Raw genomic sequence first — 19,482 nt, 5'->3', positions numbered from 1 at the left:
GGGAGACGTGACCGGAACACAGATAAAGGGTTTTTGAGAGGGCACATGAGTTAATGAGATAATAGCAAACATGCCAATATATTTATTAAGCTCGGAATAGGTTTCTGTTTGCTTAAATGACAATATTTTTTGCCAGTGTTAATTTTTGTTCAAAGTGTAATGCTTGTAATGGGCTTGCAAAATATATGTCGCTGTGCTCAAAACATGGAATTACTCACTCAGGAATGAGCCAATTTTGCAGCGGCACCGGGGCTCCGTCCGGCGCTTAGTGCCACCCATGATGATTGGGATTGGTTTAAAGACATGCCAAGAAACCAGAGCATGTTTTTCTCCCATCTACGTCCACACGTTGCTATGCCCTGCGGTACCCTGCTACGCTATGACCTACTACTATTTTTAGTCATAGTTCCGTTATTTTTATGGTGACTCTGATTTTCACCGGGCATCATCACCCCCCCCCCCCCACCGGCACAGTCAAACAAACACCCACCAAGAGCCTGTGATTGGCCGAGGTTTCTCACTAAAAGGGAGTTTTTCCTCGCCACTATCGCACCAATGCGATTCAATTAATTCATAATTAATTGTTAGGTCTTTGGCAATTATAGAGTGTGGTCTAGACCTACTCTAGCTGTAAAATGTATCGAGATAACCCTTGTTATGATTCGATTCTATAAATAAAATTTGATTGAATAATTTTTTTCTGCGGCTTCTATAGAAAGCACTCGTGTGTGTGTGTGTGTGTGTGTGTGTGTGTGTTGATCGTAGCACCCAACTCTTGGCATCAGTGTGATATCAATTTTTTTTATTTTTAATTTGAAAAATAACTTACATAAATCTCTGTACTCAACCATACTTAACCAAGACATAGCCTTGGCATTAACACATTGCACCAAAAAGAGAAAAATGAAAAGGCATTCAAAAGGATAAATAATATATGTCTTTGTCATCATGTGAGGCAATTTTCCTGTTCCAAAAGAGTCTATCAATCTATTCATGGTAGCTTGTTTATTCAAATTCTGACATCTAAAGGTATTTACAATGAAAATTAAAATATATACCATAGCTCGTTACAGCGAAAAGGTTTTCTTGGACATTGAAACGCAATATCGTCATCTGGAATAGGAATAATGCCTCAGTTCAATTTCATTCAGACATACTGCAACTATAAGAGTCACATACTTCCCAGACATGGGAGGTATTTATAATTACTAAAAATAGAAAATAAAAAATAAACTGGTCTTGGCTTTTAAATAAAACTAACAAAAATATAGTAAAATTAATTTCATTTTCATTAAAACAAGAAAAACAAAACATTTTCTGTGGCAATATCCCTTGTTATTTGAACTTGTGATTAGCTCATCTTCACAAACAGTGGCTGTAATATCGAACCACACACATCTCTTGCATGTTTGCTGCCTCTTGAATAGGTATAGACCTCTTGCTGTACCAATACAGATTATTTTTGCATGTTCGTCAACAATACTGAAATAAAATACACTTGCAGTCACGACTGTATCGTCAACCTCCAATAAATATAAAACATTTTCCTTGTCACTTTTTTTCAAAAACCTGAAAGAAAATATGATCTCGGGGGTGGAATGTTTTTGTCAAAACTTCAATAAATTGGCCGCGGAACACCAATAACTAATTTGCTGGAGAGTTCAATTGAAAGTGAGGGAGAAAAGTAATGAAGTTGACATGCACTGTACAAGAAACTGCAAAAATTCCAAATATCATCTTTATCAAAACATGCTGAGTTACTGTAAGGTGTGCCCAAGCCATGTTGCAGAAAATCCTTTTCAACATGCTTGTTAAACAAATCAAATCCAAATTAAAGTACATCCTGAAACAATACAGAACTGTAAAAGAACCAACAGTCCTAAAATCTGGACGTTATCAGAGGACTGAACAATGGTAGCAATGAGTAGTACCCTGAAGTACCCTGGGACAAGGAAGAAAAAGAGAAACATGTACAATTTGCACATAAGTTTTATCTTTATAAGGCATGAGCCTTTTTAAAATTATTTTGAAATAAATAATTTACATTTATTTTCATTATCACTTTTTGTCACATAAACATTTTCTGTTAAAGTTTCCTTTAAGTTTGCCTTATCTGCATGTCTGCAAAACACCGACTCATGAATGGTCTAAAGAATGATAAACAATGTCTTCTTCTTTTTTAATCACGACGTTGCATTCACTCCCCTTGAAAACCATGCACTAGTGAAATTTATCTTTAAAAATAATATAAATTGTTGAAAATGGCTGATCTGTTTTATTTTTCTTCATCTTTTTTTTGCAAGTTGCAGCCTCAAGAAAATAATTGTCTTTCTTTTTTTTTTTTTATTCAGCTACATTTTTGTCCATGCAAATGAACCAAAATGGGGAAAAAATATGTTTTCTCTTTTCATTTTCATACAATATATCAACAGAGAAAGAATGATGGTAGATTGTACATCTTTTGATGGGGTTGGGATTGTTACTGTGTATCCTGGCGTGTCGATGGTAGCCACTTCTATCTTGCCTCTGATTAACTTTCTGGTGACTCACCGGTACGGTGGGATTCAGTACATAAACCTAGAGTGTGCGGGGTATTTTCTTTAGAGGTCTAGGGGAGTGTGGATACAAGTTGGGACACACCTCACCCAAAGTAATGGTCTCCGAAACTCCCCCACTCTACACAGCTAGGTCTGTTGGCGTGGCGTGACCAAGCATCTGGATAGAAACAGTGTCACCCCCCCTTCAGATACAAGTACACTGACATAAAAAAGAAGGAAAAAAAAGATGGATAAAAAAAAAGAACAATCATAAAAGCAAAACATTTATTTTTCATTCGAAACAGGGCTTCTGTAGAACTCGTTTTGTGGTTCCCAGCGCTGACCCCCATGGCTTCGAATTGGATGAAAACCTGGAACTGACGGATTCCTCGTGCTAAGGAGTTCATTCCAGCTTCCTCCGAACAACAACAGACAACACCGGGCAATTCCGGCCGCCAGGTGCTTCGCCATGTGCACAATGTGCGCAACGTTCTTGCTCAAAACACAGGATCACATTTGCACCCCCTAGAAACAGGCTCAGAAGACACAACATCAAGCATGCAGTGTAACCGGGGGGGGGGGGCGTGACCTGTAATCGCAACACTGGCTGCTACAACAACGCTATCAGTCCACACGCTGCTATGATCGAGAGAAACTGTCCAGCGAGGATTGGGAAGCTCTTCTTGTCAGTGGGGCCAGAGTAGGGTCCACCAATGATGAAGGAGGGAAGAGCTTAAACCAACCAATCACCATGTTGGACAGGTCCAGCTCATCTAACAGTATCTGAACTGCTCCCATGAAGGATTTATGGTCCATTCGTCCATAGTCGCCCCAAACGATGACCTGCAGAGATGAAAACAGACCAGGGAATGATTCAAAAGGAGGAAACATGTTGTTTTAGATGCTTTAATTCCTGTTAGACCTTTCTTACCTGTAACACCTTCCCTCCTGGACTCTCCTCAAACGGCAGTTGCTGCTGGTAAAGAGGATCCAAGGTTTTTCTTGCTACTTTTGTTTTCTTTTTGGCTATGCAGACTCCGTTGTCCAATAGGTAGACCTTTACATATGGTGCTGAGAAGAGAGGAGAGGAGGTAAGGGGAGAGCCAAGAAAACCTTTTACAATACACACCACCACTTAATCTTCTCCCACAGTCTTGAAGAAACTCTTTTTCATCCTTTCTTTCACTACAATAGTGCGGTGCCCGATTGGAGTGCCTGTTCAGAAAGGGCCACTTACCTGGTTCCCCATAACGTGATTCCAACTATAAGAGGGTGAACAATAGGAACTGCTTGTGGTTTACATGTTGCAGCACAACAGTTTTACAAGTTGCACCTAGAGGTGTCAGAGTAGCCCACTTGTATGTTTGCCAGAAGAAGGCTAAATAAACGATGGGGCAGGCAGTGACTAAATGGATGTTCCGTAGTCTTTGTGAGTGCTGAAGACCAGAATCTAAGATGGCGGCAGTGGCAGTGAACTGTGGCCGTGTTGTGAGACTCAGCTAACCTCGGCTCGGCTGGGATTCATCTAGAGATTCAGTGTGCCTCCTTTTTTTCCATTCATGTAGCAATTTGGCCCGGGCAGGGGGTGGACGGACCCCGCGTAGCGATGTGGCCCGTCTCCGGGCGACAGAAGGAAGGATTTCAATCACTTTTTGGGCAGATGACCACTTTTTGGCACATCTTTCCTCTATGTTGATTTTGTAGCGCCATGGCAAAAGACACAGGGCAGATGCACTATGTTGTCACGGTTGCATTTTAAATGATCCTGCCGACATAATGCACCCCCCCCCCCCCCCCCCCCCGCTTTTGCCTGCTGCTCACATTGCAGTGTAACAACAAGTAGAACTATTCAGAGGTTTTTGGGCCCGTCCAGTTTAACTCCACATACTGTTGTGTGTCGCTTTCTTCGAGTTGACTATTAAAGAAACAGCTCCACCAAAAACGTCACCGCGGTGAGTCCGTTCTCATTGGACAACGTTCAACTTGTCAGTTCTGTCAGCTCAACGTGACGATATCAAACATCTCGAAACATAACCAGGGTAAATTTAGTTCCACAGACCTGACCCCAATGCTAAAAAGCTGGTGAATCCGGATCAACGAGCCTTCTAGTTCTAGGGATGCAGCAACTGCGCATGTGTGGGTGCTGTACGCACGGAGATATCCCGATTTATAGATAGATATCAACATTTATTGTATGTTAGATTTAATAAATTGCCTGTAATAACGACGATCGTGATAGCTTGAATTACCTGGCAGTGCCTTGGAACTTTGTTTTCCCACAAGGCCACGGGCTCGGATAATCTCCACCTCCAGTGCTCCTTTCTTGTCCACCATACCGATCTGGATGTCACCTAAGCAACAGAAATAACAGACCTTTAGCACACTACTGACTTGATATCTATCAGCATATAAGTATTTCTAACTTAGTGTATCGCAACACTTACATGTGAATGCATTGACTGAAAGAATTACTGTTCTCACCCATAGGTGGAGTAGCCAACGTCTGTCGTCCGACCAGCTGGGCGGGGCCCAGACCGTCCAGGAAGTCGCTGAACTGGGCTTCTGAGGAGAGCCTCACACTAGGGAAGATGAGACTAAACACAAAGACGCACTGGTTACCACAGAGATGAAAGGTCCACTTGAGTTGATATAAGACAATGCTGTAGTGTTAGGACCGATGCAACGTGTGCCTGTACGTCCCTTTAAGACCTGGTGGGGCATTCAGGGCTGGAGGTTCTCTTAATACATCCATGGCTGAATGTGACGCTAAAATATACGCAGGGAATGCAAAATGCATTTTGGGAAATGTTGTTGGTTTGGTTTGAACTTCAGACATGATGCAGACAACAGAAGTGAACTTTATTCAGAAAGCCATTAGGTTTTATGCGCTTGTTTTCGAACAAAGCTAAAGCTTTAGAATGCGTCTTGAGTCATATTGTTTGGGGCATTTTAGTCCTTTATTTCCACGGGACAGATGAAGACAAAGGGCCGCAGGTTACAGAGTGAACCTCCATGTATGTGCGCCTGCTCTACCGACCGAGCTAACCCGGGCATCCAACGCCTTGAGCCTTAAAAGGTTTTAAATGTCATTAGGACGAAGATATGAGTAATCAAATCAAGTTTCAAATGGCCTGCTGTGTATGCAGTACATAAAAGTCTTTAACACGTGTTAAAGACTTTTATGTACTGCATACACAGCACTGGGTGCTAGATCAGACTCTGAGTTACCACAATACTGCACTAAGTGCAACCTGCACAATTGCTCTATTTACATTTTATTATATTATTTAAGCAGTTGCACATTTTTGTATTCTCAACTCGTATATAGTCAAATATTTGTTCTTGTATTTTATTCCTATTATTATTTCTTGCATATTGTATGTATGTACTGTATATTGTAGTCTAGTATTTCATTTGTATTTATACTCTGTGCTGTGTGACTGATTTTGCTGCTGCAACACTGTTATTTCCCATTTTATTGGGATCATTAAATCTATCTATCTATCTATCTATCTATCTAAAGGATGTATGCAGGAGCGTTTTGACTGTCCACAGATTGTGTGTGTCCTTACTTTCCCTCGGAGCTGTAGCTGTTCATGCTGCCGTCTGTGGACTCCCGGCTGGCCTGCCGAGTCATCCTGCTCCTCATCTCCACCGCCAGGCCCGTCTCCGTACTCCTCTGGATCGTGCTGCGTAACTTCTTACCTCCCGCTTCTGCGCACAGAATCACACAAGCAAAGAAAAGAGAGAGGGAGGGAGAGAGAGAAAGAGTAATAGAGACTGTCAATCCATGGCCTCGCATTATTTCGAGACCCATACAGCAAGATGCACGGATTATTACTGACAATCCTGTTCTTTCATCTCAGTTCAAAAACTACTCTGTAAATGAAACTCCATTTATATAACATGGCTTTGAGTAAAGCTTATTCTGGGATGGCAAATTTCACTGTGACAATCAAACAAGGTCTCTAATTCAACACGCTCTGCAGAGTTCTGGCTCATACACAGCCCTCCTCTGGTCTGTGCTACCGGCTGCCTGTGGGGGTCTCGTGGGAGCCGGCGTGAGTCCATGCTCGACCCATAAACATCCAGCGTATCCCCCCCCATCCGTACTGATCCAAGACGACAGCTGACTCCAACCATTAACCCTGCTGCTGCTCATCCCCACCCAGCCCTCGACATCCAGCGCGTGGCAGGTGTACACACAAACCTACACAAAAGCGAGAAGTAGATACACGACTGGCAAACAGTGCACGCACGCACTCACACACAGAAAAACACACACAGAAACACTACTATGTTTCATTGTCTATCCTATTTAGAAAAAAATGGGCAAATTCTCCTTTACTCTGAGTATTGGGTGAGTCATCACAACAAACAGAAATGATGCGTAGGAGCTTAAAATGACATCATTACATACATTAGACTGTACTGAAGATCACAATGTGTTAGCATGAGCCACTCAACTTAACACTTAGCCATTTAGCTCTGTTAAGCTGCCATGTTAGCGCATGCAATGTATCGGCTCTATCCTCTACGTTTGAACATGAAATCATGCATGGCTATGATCAAAGACTAATCATCCAGGCATAATGAAATGATACTGCACCTATTATAGTTATGGCATCTTTTTCACATTGGTAATTGAGTGCAAAATTGAGCTCATCATATTGTTTCCCGGTTGTCGGATAACAAGTGCAAAGCCAGACGGAAGTAATAAAACACAGTTGCCGTCACTTCACCGTCATAATCTCCATTATTCCGCCCGCCTCCTCTTCCTGCTCTTCACACTTTACAACATGAGACAAAGCAGCAGACCTCGGCCAATCAAGGGCCAGTCGGATGTTATCAATGAACAGCAAAAACACCGTATTTCCCACACGGCATATCTGTTTATCTGCTTTGTTGCGCACATAATGGAATGCATATGTTATCAGTTATACTGCTGACTCCAATCACAGATGCAGCCCGTACCTCACATATTATGATAACAATCAATGAGTCATCTTTTACAATAATAACTTAAATGACTACAAAATTTGCTTCGATCAAAGACTGCTGAAATCATTTTCACTGCAAATTGTAATAGATTGACCCATGAACACATCATGGTATGGACTCAAAAAAAATTCAATATCCTGTTCCTATACATACACACTCATGTATCTACAGCATTGACTACAATTTAGTCTATAATGTAGATTGTTATTGTGTTGTTAAGTCACCGAATTACACACAATACTGCATTTAAGGCAATGGCAGATGAAATAAACGTGTCAACGACGGGAGCGTTATCAATACTGGTGGCAGAGTGTGGCAGCCAAGCACTTTGGTTAAGTACCTGGCTACATGAAGCAGCAGTGGCCAAAAAGTCAGACAAACTGGCTCGTCACCAGAAGTTCACTGGCCTCAAATCTGGGCCTTGCCAGACCGGAAAAGACAACGACTAGCGGAGCTGCTTGGTGGCCAAACAGTGTTTGTGAAGCCAAAAAAAATTTAAAATGGAAAAGTTTCAACGATCAAATCTTCTGCATTGCAAATCCATGACATATTTCTAATTGTCTGTAAATAACTGCCCTGCCAATTGAATAGGAAATGATAAGAGCTTTTTAGGAAGCATCCATTCACACACAGCATCTGTTATCACTATTATTCTGTCGTAGGGCAATGTTTTAAAACCCACCGCCCACAAGATACAATGATTCAGTCCAGCTACTAAAGCCTTTGTTTTCATTCATAGAGCCAGGACTAGCATGAGTGGAACATGTCTGCAGACTGCTTCGTATGACCATGCATGTTATCAGCAGTGACAACAGCAGACGCAGTATGTCTATTTTAAAACAAATTGATAGCCTGGATGATGAATTATAAACAACTTTCAATCCATAATGTTACACACAGTATGCACAGCTACTGCGACACATTATCCTAATTTAAAAACACTGTCATCTTAATTAAATTAATCCACCTGGCTAACTGTCCCTATAAATAATACCTCTGCTGCTGGGACATTTCCCCAGTTGTCACCTTACCTTCGTCCTCCTCATCGAAGGAGTTCATGCATGGGAAATAGACAGCCAGCGCTTCGAACGATGCAGACAGGCTCATCTTGCTCTGGGAGCGCTGGATACGCATCCCAGGGACCGGAGCGGAGGTATCGTGGCCCTGCCTGCCCATGGCGACCGGCAGCCGTCCTTGTCAATGTGCAGAATCGAATGCACCAGACGTCAGCTTTGCCTTCACTAGCTGGTCTCGCTGCTCAAGGTTTAAAAAGCAACTCAAATCTAATCTGTTTGATAAACTCCTAATCCTAGTAGTTGAAGACTGTACGCTGTAGGAGATCAGGTCTGTGCTTTCATCTGGTCTGTCCTTAGACGCTCTTGCGATTGCATATTAGGGAGAGCTTCAGAAAAATGCTGCTTCAGTTGCTGAGTCTTGCGCTGTCTGGGTCTGACGATCCTACTGCACCTCTTTCTTCAGGGGGGGAGGGCAGAGAGCTGCATAGCGCACTACCAATCAGAGAGCCAGGCTGCTCACGCGCACCTCAGCTGGCTCTGCGGGTGAACAAGCTCTACCCAGAGATACTGAGCCCCCCCCACTTCATTTCTCACCATGTTTTTTAACCTCTCCTTTTATAATTTGCTCTCTTTTTTCATCCCTTTGCTTGCCGCTTTGTTACTTTTCTGCTATTCATCACCGTTATGTCCCTGTTTTCTATGTCCACTGTCCCACAATCCCTCCCTCTCCACATCCTATCTACAAAGGCCAGTGAAAACAAGCTGTCATTAGGTCTGTCAGCAGCCCTGCTCCTCTCTGGTCCTGTTCAGACCTGGCATTGGTGGTGGGCTCTAAGTGCAGGCTCTAAGATGTATGGAGGATGCATTGAGATCCGATCGCTCAGACAGACCACATTCTGAGATGGCCACATTCTGTTAGCAGGGTGTGTGCATATGGGTCCTGTGCTGCATTAAAGGTCTGCCTGCTCAACTGACCTCCTTTGCGTGAGTGTAAAGACATTTTGATAAACCCATAGAGATATTTCACAAGTGCGTCATACGTCTTGGGCAATTTGGATTGCCTTGAAAATGCCAAGCAGTAGACACTGTTTTTATTGTTTTCCTTTTACTTTACGGCAGACGGGGCACAGGATGTGCATTGATGCCTCTTAAAAACAGTTAAACGGTTAAAAACAACATCATTTTGGCCATTGGACAACATTTAGTCTTCGTAAACAGAAAACATATTTGTTTTTGTTTGCATATAGAGCAGGGAAGTGAGATATGATCACAAGTGGTCATTATAGACACATGTGGAGATGCATTCTACTGCCAGGTGTGAACTGACATACTGATCAGATCACCCGAGACGCATGCTAATGCCGGTCTGAACAGGGCCTCTGAGAGGGCTTCAAACATGCCGGTTACTCAGAGTTCACGTGCCAAACTCTGCTTCTCTATTTTTCAGTCATCCAAAACCAGCTGTGTGTTGGGAGGAATTCAATCCCAAACCACACTTTCAAACATCAGACAAGCTCTTTGTTTGAATTAGGGTCAAACTTATCTACACATGAACCTTTTTTCAGTCTGTGTCTTCCATTATGTGGACACCCGAGGTCAGCCTGTTTTAAACAGTCCATTGCAGAAAGACACAACAGTGGTGCAAAGAAAAATGGGGTTCTTTACAGGTGGTCCCTGAAATACTGGTGAATCTGCTGCGGGCATGGTGTGGTTACATGCCTGTGGTGGTAACACATGAAGAAAATGTATGGCTTTGAGCCAACCTTCAGCCCCTCTGCTGTCACTACTGCAGCGTAGTAAAAAATGAATGAAACTGTGAAGAGAACGGACTGTGGTGCTTTTGTTTTGAGCATGTGTCTGACAGAATCGGCACGGGACATGACAATTATGGTGCATCTCTGCACCGAGATAAATATAGCCATCTCCCTATAGTGTTATAGCAATGGCAAAAGTTCCACCCTTAGAGACACGGCAACCTACTTGCACGAAGTAGCCTCTTACTGCATGGCGTCCATTTGCAGGTTCCATCTAGATGAGCGCAGCAAAAAACCTTAACATTCGCAGCTTAGAGGAAATTGGACAAACGAAGTAGGCAATTTGCTTTTTCTTAAGTGTTTCTTCAGGAAATCATTTAGGGCTCCTGCTGGCTCTCCTCAGACAGAGAGATTGTGTTTATTTTATTAAATGAAAAACACAGCCCATTTAAAGGAGAAGTCCTGTCTTTGAGAGAATCATGTTTAAGTTATAGGTTTTTACTAATACTAGCAGTGTGGCTCTAGGGACGGCAAAGCCAGTCCGTTGTGCTGATGGTAGGTTCGCCCCAATGACATATTTCAAAAAAGCAATAGCATTGCATGCCAAAAAAATAAATAAAAAAGTCATAGTATAGCATGTCAAAAATAGTGATTAAAAAGTAATTGTATTGAATGTTGAAAAAAAGTGACAAAAACCTGGGTAAGAGTCTGCAGTGATTATTTGCTAGTTACCAGTTGGCAGGGGTTTGTCATCTAAGCCAGCGTGCCACTAAAGAATGTTGAAAGCTAGCTCTAACCCTAACCCTAACATTAACCATTGCCTAATCCAAGTGCCTTCCAGGCAGTGAGACGTTCGGGGCTTAAAACACGGATAAACTCATCCTAAACTCTACTTTGTGTTTAGTGCTAAAGGCTAATTAGTACAGTTTTGCATGCTAACAAGTAAAATTATCATGCCACCTCCAATTGAAGTGTAACAGATGTGATTCTAAACTACAGGTCCCAGTACAGCCTGACAGTCTGATTGTTTGAACAGAACATAGTGGAGGTTGTCTCTAACAGGCTTCTATTGGATGATATTCAACTACACACATGGATGTACCATGATATATCCCTTCCAAACACTTTTTAAAATCCACTTTAAAATCCCTAACTCTTGCTCATTACCTGAACTGCCAGAAATGACAAAAAAAGGACTTCTAAGATTTGTTAAATCGTAAATATTATTAGAATTAATTGCATTTGTTCATGCTGTGACCAGTGGTAAGAAGTATCCAGATTCTTCTAAGTATAAATAATATCACTATAATGTAAAAATACAAGTAAGCAAAAGTAAATAAGTATCATCAGGAAAAAGGTGCTATTTTGAGCCTTTTACGGGAATAACATATTGATTTATTTTTACTTCTAGCGTGATAAGCTAATTACCGGTTTGCGCTAGCTTGTTTCAAGCTAGAGACACACCATCGATTAGCATGAAAACATATCCCAGTCGACTCAGTACATGTGTTATTAACCTCTAGGTTCATTTTGCGCCGGTATTGTCCTTTCATGTACTTAGTTACATTCCACCAATGGCTGGGAAGGAGCACAAAGCAAGCCTACAACGTCACGGCTAATCCGTCTTTGCCTATGGCGATACGAGCGTCATGAGTCATTTACTGTGACAACACATTTGGCGCGTGCTGTGTGTTTCAGCCGTTTATTCTTACCCATCCACCCACTGCACAAGGACAGAGAGAGAAAGAGGCGCCGCAACATGTCTCACTGTCGCACACCAACTACAACTGAAACTGGAGATATGATGGAAAAAATTAGGTTAATTATGGTCTGCGCCAATATGTTCAATAAAGCACGTGGACGTAATGTCAAGGGATTCTGAATATAGAGTTTGTACCTTGCATGATAACATGTATTTGCCAGATCATTCTCAACATTCTCAACAAATTTAAAACCTAGTTATTAACCCCCATGTTGTCCTCGGGTCAAATTACACCGTTTCGTTTTACTAGCCAATTGTAATTACCCAAAATAACATAATTGATTCCACACAACGCTCTTGGGCAAGAACAAATCTCTATTTTAGTGATCTTGGCGTTTGAAACTATCATTGAAATGGTTTTGAAATAGCATTGAGTAAAAGTTGACATTTTCCAGTCCGTGATTATCATCAACATCCATTCCTTTTAGTCTAAATAATTCCTAATTTCTCCTTTTCTAACTCAAACATTAGGTATAATTTCCTATAATTGGGTTTTATTGACCATAAATTCCCAAATTAACTGTAAAACTAAAGTGTTAAACGTCGAAAAGTGGCAAACATTGTAAAAAACAATGTCAAAACTTTTGAAAAAAGGGAAAAAAACGTAAGAAAAACTCAAAGACGTCAACTACCAGCCTCAACAAAAGTGTTGATATTGACATAAAGTCAACTCAAAGGTTAAAGATTCATCCATTTCAAAGAAGTTTTAAATGAAGAAAAGTCAGCATCTAGGACTCCATTTAAGGGTACTCTCTGATTTCCCAACATCATCACTAGTACATATTACCATTGCAGTACACTGCAACATACTGTATGAAGTCTCACTATGACAAACCTACATCACAGTGACCACAGAGCTGGAAATCACAAGCACCTCAGAAGGCAGGAATCTGAAGAATCTAATTCTACTACAACAACAAAACAGCGTAATATCCCAGAGGTCGTATGTAAGGGTTTGTCTGGTAGACGGCAGGGATCACTGGCGGAACCTTCCGAAGTCCTTCTGATTGATGATCAGAGGCCAAGCCGAGCGTCAGAGAGCGACTGTGGCCCACTGTAAACACGGCTTAATGGAGGGATATAACCCCGGCACTCACATGCACAGATGTAGGCAAACACACATATTTGAGCACTTAAATGAACACACGCACCGCACCCGTGCATGCACAAATGTAGGCAAACAGGTCTCTCTCCTCTCAGTTTACATTCCATGCTGCCTACCTTGATGCAGGCCAGTCTTGCAGTCTTAAGTGCGCTTTCCCCTCATGTCTAGCTCAGACCGGATAAGCAACATGAAGGGTAATTGTATTACAATTTTAGGTATGCTATCATCTCTGAGCTGTTTCAATCTCGCGTAACAACACATTAAAGTGTCATTCATAGATATTTGGCCACATGATGTGAGACACACTTCTGACATATTACCATCTTATATAGTTGTTTTGGCGTACGTGTTATGGAACAGTTTACTATCTAAACTAAGCATTCATTTGGAGTCATGTTTGTGTCCACCTGAAGAAGTCTAAGATTCACTTCTTCTTTTTTTAGCTCGGTTTTGGTCTCCACCAACTCCAGAGAATAATATCACATAATTTAGAAGGGCACTCAGGCAGACCTGTACCAAGGTCTTCTTTATTTCCAAAAATAATTTATTTGGTTTGCTTCCCAACAAGCTAGCATGACATAATACCAATAAAGCACTCACGCTTTAAAACTGTACTGAAAAAAAAATTCTAAATACAAGTAAATTGCTTATTTTTTATATGTTGCATCACATACATAACTGTAAGTTAAGGAACATTACAGATGGGTTCAACCAAATCCACAATCTTTTTCAAAACTCACGTAGCTTTTTTGCCTAAATTGGAACAAACTGCGACTGTTTTAAAATGGTAACATAGTGTTTAACCCTTGTGTTGTCCTTGTGTGTTTTTTTACCCTTTTTTCGACATTTGACATTTTCATCTTATTGTTTCTTTTTTTATTTTACTACCACCACCTTAGTACCACTAGTTTTACACTACTTTTTGGAATCCATTGTCAATAACCCTCATTTGTATAGAATTATACCTCCTATTTGAGTTAATAAAGCAGAAATAATTAAATATTTTGACTAATAGTTAGGATCAGATGAACGTATGATGAGTGGATGAGGTTGGTCAGAATGCTGATTTGAAACCATTTAAGTTTTCCCGCAGAATTGAATGAAAGTGATTAATTGCATCTGCGAAGAGCGTTGAATGGAATCCATCTTTTTTTTGTGGTAATTTGGTTAAAAAGAATGCAATATTTCTGATATAGACATTGTAAAGGGGGTCAAATTTGACCCGAGGACAACAAGAGGGTTAAAACCACGACTGTAGCAGTACATTCTTTGGTGTAGAACTGAGGACGGACAATGCTCCTGTGGGTTGTATTTCCTGCCTTATTCCTAGGAGCGTTATTTTATGAAACGCTATTGTGGGTCATATTAGAGGGTAGGAATAAAAAAGCTCTAATGTTGTAAGGTTTGGAGCAGTGCTTCTGAAATGGGAGTACGAGTACCGCTAGGGGTACTTTGGTACGTTAGATCTTGTTTATTTAAAATGTTTATTAAACTATATCATTTTTGCATAATTCATAAAATAACAATACACTATGAATGCATTTAGTGATACATTCCAAATATTATTTTTTTAACGTTACAATATCACTGTAAACCAGACACTGATGCAGCGCTGTATTGTGCCTCTTTATATAGCTACGTATTTTGTTGCCACCAAAATGTTTTGTGCTGGTCAGGGAGTACTTAAATAAAAAAAGATATTTTGATTTCTTATTGATAGAAATTTGAGAGCCACTGGTTTGGAGGACATGTTGCAGGGAAAAGTCCCACCGAGCCGCTGGTTACTAATACCTGTGAAAAATAATTTGTGTATCGACCCCGTGATTCAGATTTCCCACAAAATTGAATGGATTCTTCCTCGGCCCTTACCAGACCCTTCCAGCTAGTTGCATAAAAATTGGGCTAGTAGTTCCTCGGTATTACTGCTGATTGACTAATCAACACACAAACTGAACCAAGAACATGTGTCTACATTATATACTGTCTTCACTAGCTAGTTGCTAAATGTGTCTGTATACAGTTTGGTGCAAAGAAAGGAGCATATGGTCCGGTTATCAGACTATTTTAGTTTGTAGAGAAATTAGAATCCTCGTTGACGATATAACTCATGTTTCATATATACTAAGAGACTTCCCACCAGGCATGTATGCACTAAACACGCATTGTGTGCCGCTATTCACTTCACACCTTTACTGAAAAAGATTCACACCTTCGGTGGAAGGTGTAAGGTGAGAGAGCATCTAGGAAAAGTGAAATGCAGGTGTAGCAGTAACAGACTGTGCTCTGGCGGCCTCCCTCCGCTTAGTATTGCAAACACTGAAAGTGCAACAGATGGAGGGATAACAAGAGAGAGAAAGGAGATCTAAATACTGCTGAGACTTGTATGTGTGTATGAAAAATCAGGACCTCATCCCAGCTGATTTTTCTGTTTTATAGTCACAACAAACTAGCGTGATATGTGAAAACCTCTCTTAAGTGTCAAAAAACAAACAATTGCAACACAATCATGTCACCGTGGCATGTTGACTTCTCAAACTGAAAGAGGAAATGAACATGTTTTAATCATTTTTATGAAGAGCAGACACATCACGCTCACGCTCCATGACTACACTGACCACAGTATTTTTCTACTCAGGCTTCCTCTTCGACTGACAGCTACGGAGTGGTGCTGTCAGCGCTTAAAGACAAAACAATCACAAGAGGAAGTTGTATTTTTAGACGCTGTTCAAAATCTAAAAATGAAGGGTGGAAGTTCGTTTTTAGTCCAGTTCAGATGGGAGGCAAGAATGTACTACACACGGAAATGTGGGACGCGACTATACAAATGTGTCCAGGCCTCGGACTCAGGAAACGGAGACATATGGATGTGGAGCATGAGGCTCACTGCAAGCAAAAACACAGAGCAGCTGGTGGAGTATGGCAGCGTTTACAAGATGAATCAACAGATTTTAAGCAGAGCTTGTGCATAATATTCTCAAAAAAGGGACATTCCACCTAAGTGATTATTGTTTTAGTATTAGTCTCTAACTGCAGGCTGTGAAATACGGCAGTAAAATTATACACTTGATGTGTTAAATCTAATATCTGTCATAGGGCTGGACAATATAACGATATTACATTGATATATGAGACAAGCTATCATCTTAAATTGGGGATATTGTTATATTGTGGTATAGTGTTGTCTTTTCCTGTTTTTTAAAGCTTCATTACAGTAAGGGATGTCATTTTCTGATTTTATCAGACGTTTTAGCTTATCTATAATTTGCCTTTACCCACTAAGGCATCGGGGCAGCTGTGGCTCAGGAGGTAGAGCGGGTCTACCAATCTGAAGGTGGGGGGTCCATCCAAGGCCCTGCCCAGGTCCCATGTCAAGGGGTCCTTGGGCAAGACACTGAACCCCAAATTGGTGCCGATACTGCAACATCAGACACTATTCACAATGTTAAAAACACCTTGAGATTTGTTATCACAAATCTACTTTTGAAGATATTTTGTAAAAGCACCAACAACACAATATTTTCGCTGTATTGACATTAAGGTATTTGGTCAAGGTTTTTGTCCATTCAGATTTTTCCATATCGCCCAGCCCTAATCTGTCAGAAAACAACATCATGGATTTTACCCAAAGTGCTACAAAATGAAAACATTGCAAAGAGGATGTGTGCTTTTAGCTGCTCAAGAGTAAATCCGTTGCACTTCCCTTTCAATCCTCTCAAAAGCAACAGTATGACAATTTCACTTTTGTCACATGGTTAAAGATCAGATCAGAGATTTGTACTGTACCTCCACTCATATGTCCACTTCATTTCCACGACTTTCCAGGTTACTGTACATTTATACCCAGGGTTAACATCAACAGAGCTTATGTTTCTCTTGGATGACATAAAAATCACGCTCCTACATATTACCACAATGTAGAAAACATGTTCAAAACAAGGACGTTGATTCATTTCTTGGATGATGCGAAGCACACTGTCTGCTCAGAGAGACAGCATGTGCTCCTTTTAGTCTCAAAACAATTAGTCAACCAACTCTGATATTCAACACAGCTCATCAATAAACATGAAGTTATCAGTGATTTTGTTCTGATATAACCATTTTGTATAAAGAATTTAAAAAATAATAATACCAATCTGCAGCAAAGTACTGTAAGAGAGCAATGTCAAAACAATACTTTGGGTCATATATATATATATATATATATATATATATATAGGCATTCTCTTTTTTTTTAGTGGCTGTCCGCAAATATGAAGCCTGACAGTAAAATATTTTAGACATGAAGAAATATTCAGATTCTTTACTAGTACCACACTGTAATACTACTCCACCATAAGTAGCATTTTCCTTGTCAGGGTTTTTGTTGCATAGTATGATGTTTTTATCTGGATTAATATTACTACCGCATTAATCTGTATTTTGCATTTTACAGTTACTGTGCTCATTTCAACTCTTTTTTACACTGTTGGGTAGTTTTATCTACAGCAAGGCATTAACATTTGTAAGATCATCATACATTTGTATGATGATCTTACAGATGTTACTACATACTCCTTTGTCTGTGAGACCCAGGTATCTCTGAGAAGATATAGATTTCATGGTGACATAAAAATAGCCCTGTTTTCAGCTTGGTGTCGATGCATTGTCCAGCTGATATAAGAGGCTTTTAAATGGTTTCTTTAGCTTAAGAAGTAGGATACTTTTCTCAAACCATAATACATATTTGGGGATATCTTTGAGATGTAGTATAGTGTTCATTATACAGAAAGGGCATGAAAAACTGCAATCTGAAAAGTATCTAATTTACAAACGTAGTGGAGTACATTATTTCCCCCTGATAAGATGGTACGCTCCTCTCTAGGGGTGTTATTGGGAAGCATTCAGTATATTAACAGGTTAGAAGGATGAGCTTCCTGAACGGGTATTTTTTACCTCTTTTGGGGAGTGGATTGTGGTTCATATTTTTTGAGTACAAAACTACCTCTTTTAAAGGTGCTCCAAGCGATGTCACATGCTCTTTAGGCTACAACATTTGTGGTCACATCCAGCAAACTTCTCCTTCTCACCAGAACACACTGGTTTTGGGCGTTAGTGCGCGGAAGCATGAAAGAAGACAACAAGAAATGCAATCACCCGACATCGCTTAGAGCACCATTAAATATTCATCCACCCCAAACTCTTCTTCTTTCTTTCATGGATCGATCAGATCATTGGTCTATAAAAGGGTGAGAAATGCCAATCAGTGTTTTCCGAACCCCAAGACGACGTCCTCAAAAGTCTTGTTTTATCGACAACTCAAAGAGAGGAGTAAAGAAACCATAGACTAGACGTTTAACTTTTTTCATTGGATGAATGACTCAAACCTATTGATCAATCATCAAAATAGTCTTAGTAGGCGATTAATTCAACAAGTTGAAAACTATTTGATTGATCATCACAGCTGTGATTGCAGGGGCTGAAGTTGAAATGTAGAAAAGCTGCGCTTCCAAAGGGTATTCACACCATGCATCACCTACAGAAGTGTTTTAAAGAGATGGAGAGAGAAAAGTGGATAGAGGGAGCGACAGAAAGAAGGAGATACTGTAGAGTGTGGTGTCTGAGCAACAATGCTGGATGATGTGTTTGATAAGGAAGCCGCTTGACACTGTTGCCTGATTATAAAATGTGTTATAGCAAAGATACTACAAGAGCCGGCGAGATACAAGTGCCAGTTAGCATGGGAATGAGAGAATGAGCGAGGTGGAAGGAGGAGCGCTGGTGTCTCGGAGCCTCGAGTGCACCTGTGCTGCTTTCATGCGTCATCCTGGGAGCAGCGTGTCGTCTCGGCTCCCCGAGGAGATTAATTAGCAGCCTCAGCTAGCGGAGAAGAGCTGCTGATATAGGCACCCAACTCTACGAAGATAGATCACCTTGGCTCAAAGCTCAAAGTTCAGCAATTTTACCACGCATAAAATAGGGCTTCGGAGGACTTTGGAGGTCCGAAACTTTATCAGTGTGTGGTGTAGGTGAGAGAGGAGGGAGGAAAGAAGGGAGAGTCAATGCATTGTTCTCTCTTCTGTATACATTTAGCTGTCTTGAGCATATGCAGTTAGGTCAAATGCATTTTTTTTTTTTTTTTAATAATGTAAATTATACCCTAATCATATTTAACACTATTACTAAGCTTGTTTACATGATATTTAGGCATACAGACTCATTCTTTGAGAAAAACTTAACTCTAGCTTTACTTTAAAGTTATACGTTCATCAACGAACACAGTGAACCGGTCGCACTACATACATCTATCCTTCACCAACAGTTCCCTAGC

The 19,482-nt window shown here is 40.7% G+C and overlaps 1 protein-coding gene across 1 annotated transcript in view; it reads right to left on the bottom strand.

The window, feature by feature from the left end:
- Positions 1–780: 780 nt before the first annotated feature.
- The window catches only part of rims2a (regulating synaptic membrane exocytosis 2a), a 171,015-nt gene continuing 152,313 nt past the window's right edge, over positions 781–19,482 (bottom strand). Inside the window, exons 29-33 of the mRNA XM_034873471.1 lie at positions 6,110–6,251; positions 5,019–5,131; positions 4,787–4,888; positions 3,469–3,608; positions 781–3,380 (exon numbers count right to left, since the gene is read on the bottom strand). Of these exons, the coding sequence (XP_034729362.1) occupies positions 3,177–3,380; positions 3,469–3,608; positions 4,787–4,888; positions 5,019–5,131; positions 6,110–6,251 (701 nt within the window). The 3' untranslated portion in view covers positions 781–3,176. The remainder of the gene's footprint in view (positions 3,381–3,468; positions 3,609–4,786; positions 4,889–5,018; positions 5,132–6,109; positions 6,252–19,482) is intronic.

This window comes from Etheostoma cragini, chromosome 6 (assembly GCF_013103735.1).
Source record: "Etheostoma cragini isolate CJK2018 chromosome 6, CSU_Ecrag_1.0, whole genome shotgun sequence".
Taxonomy (NCBI): domain Eukaryota; kingdom Metazoa; phylum Chordata; class Actinopteri; order Perciformes; family Percidae; genus Etheostoma; species Etheostoma cragini.
The sequence above is the reverse complement of the archived record's forward strand: the minus strand, read 5'-3'. Positions and strand labels throughout refer to the sequence as shown.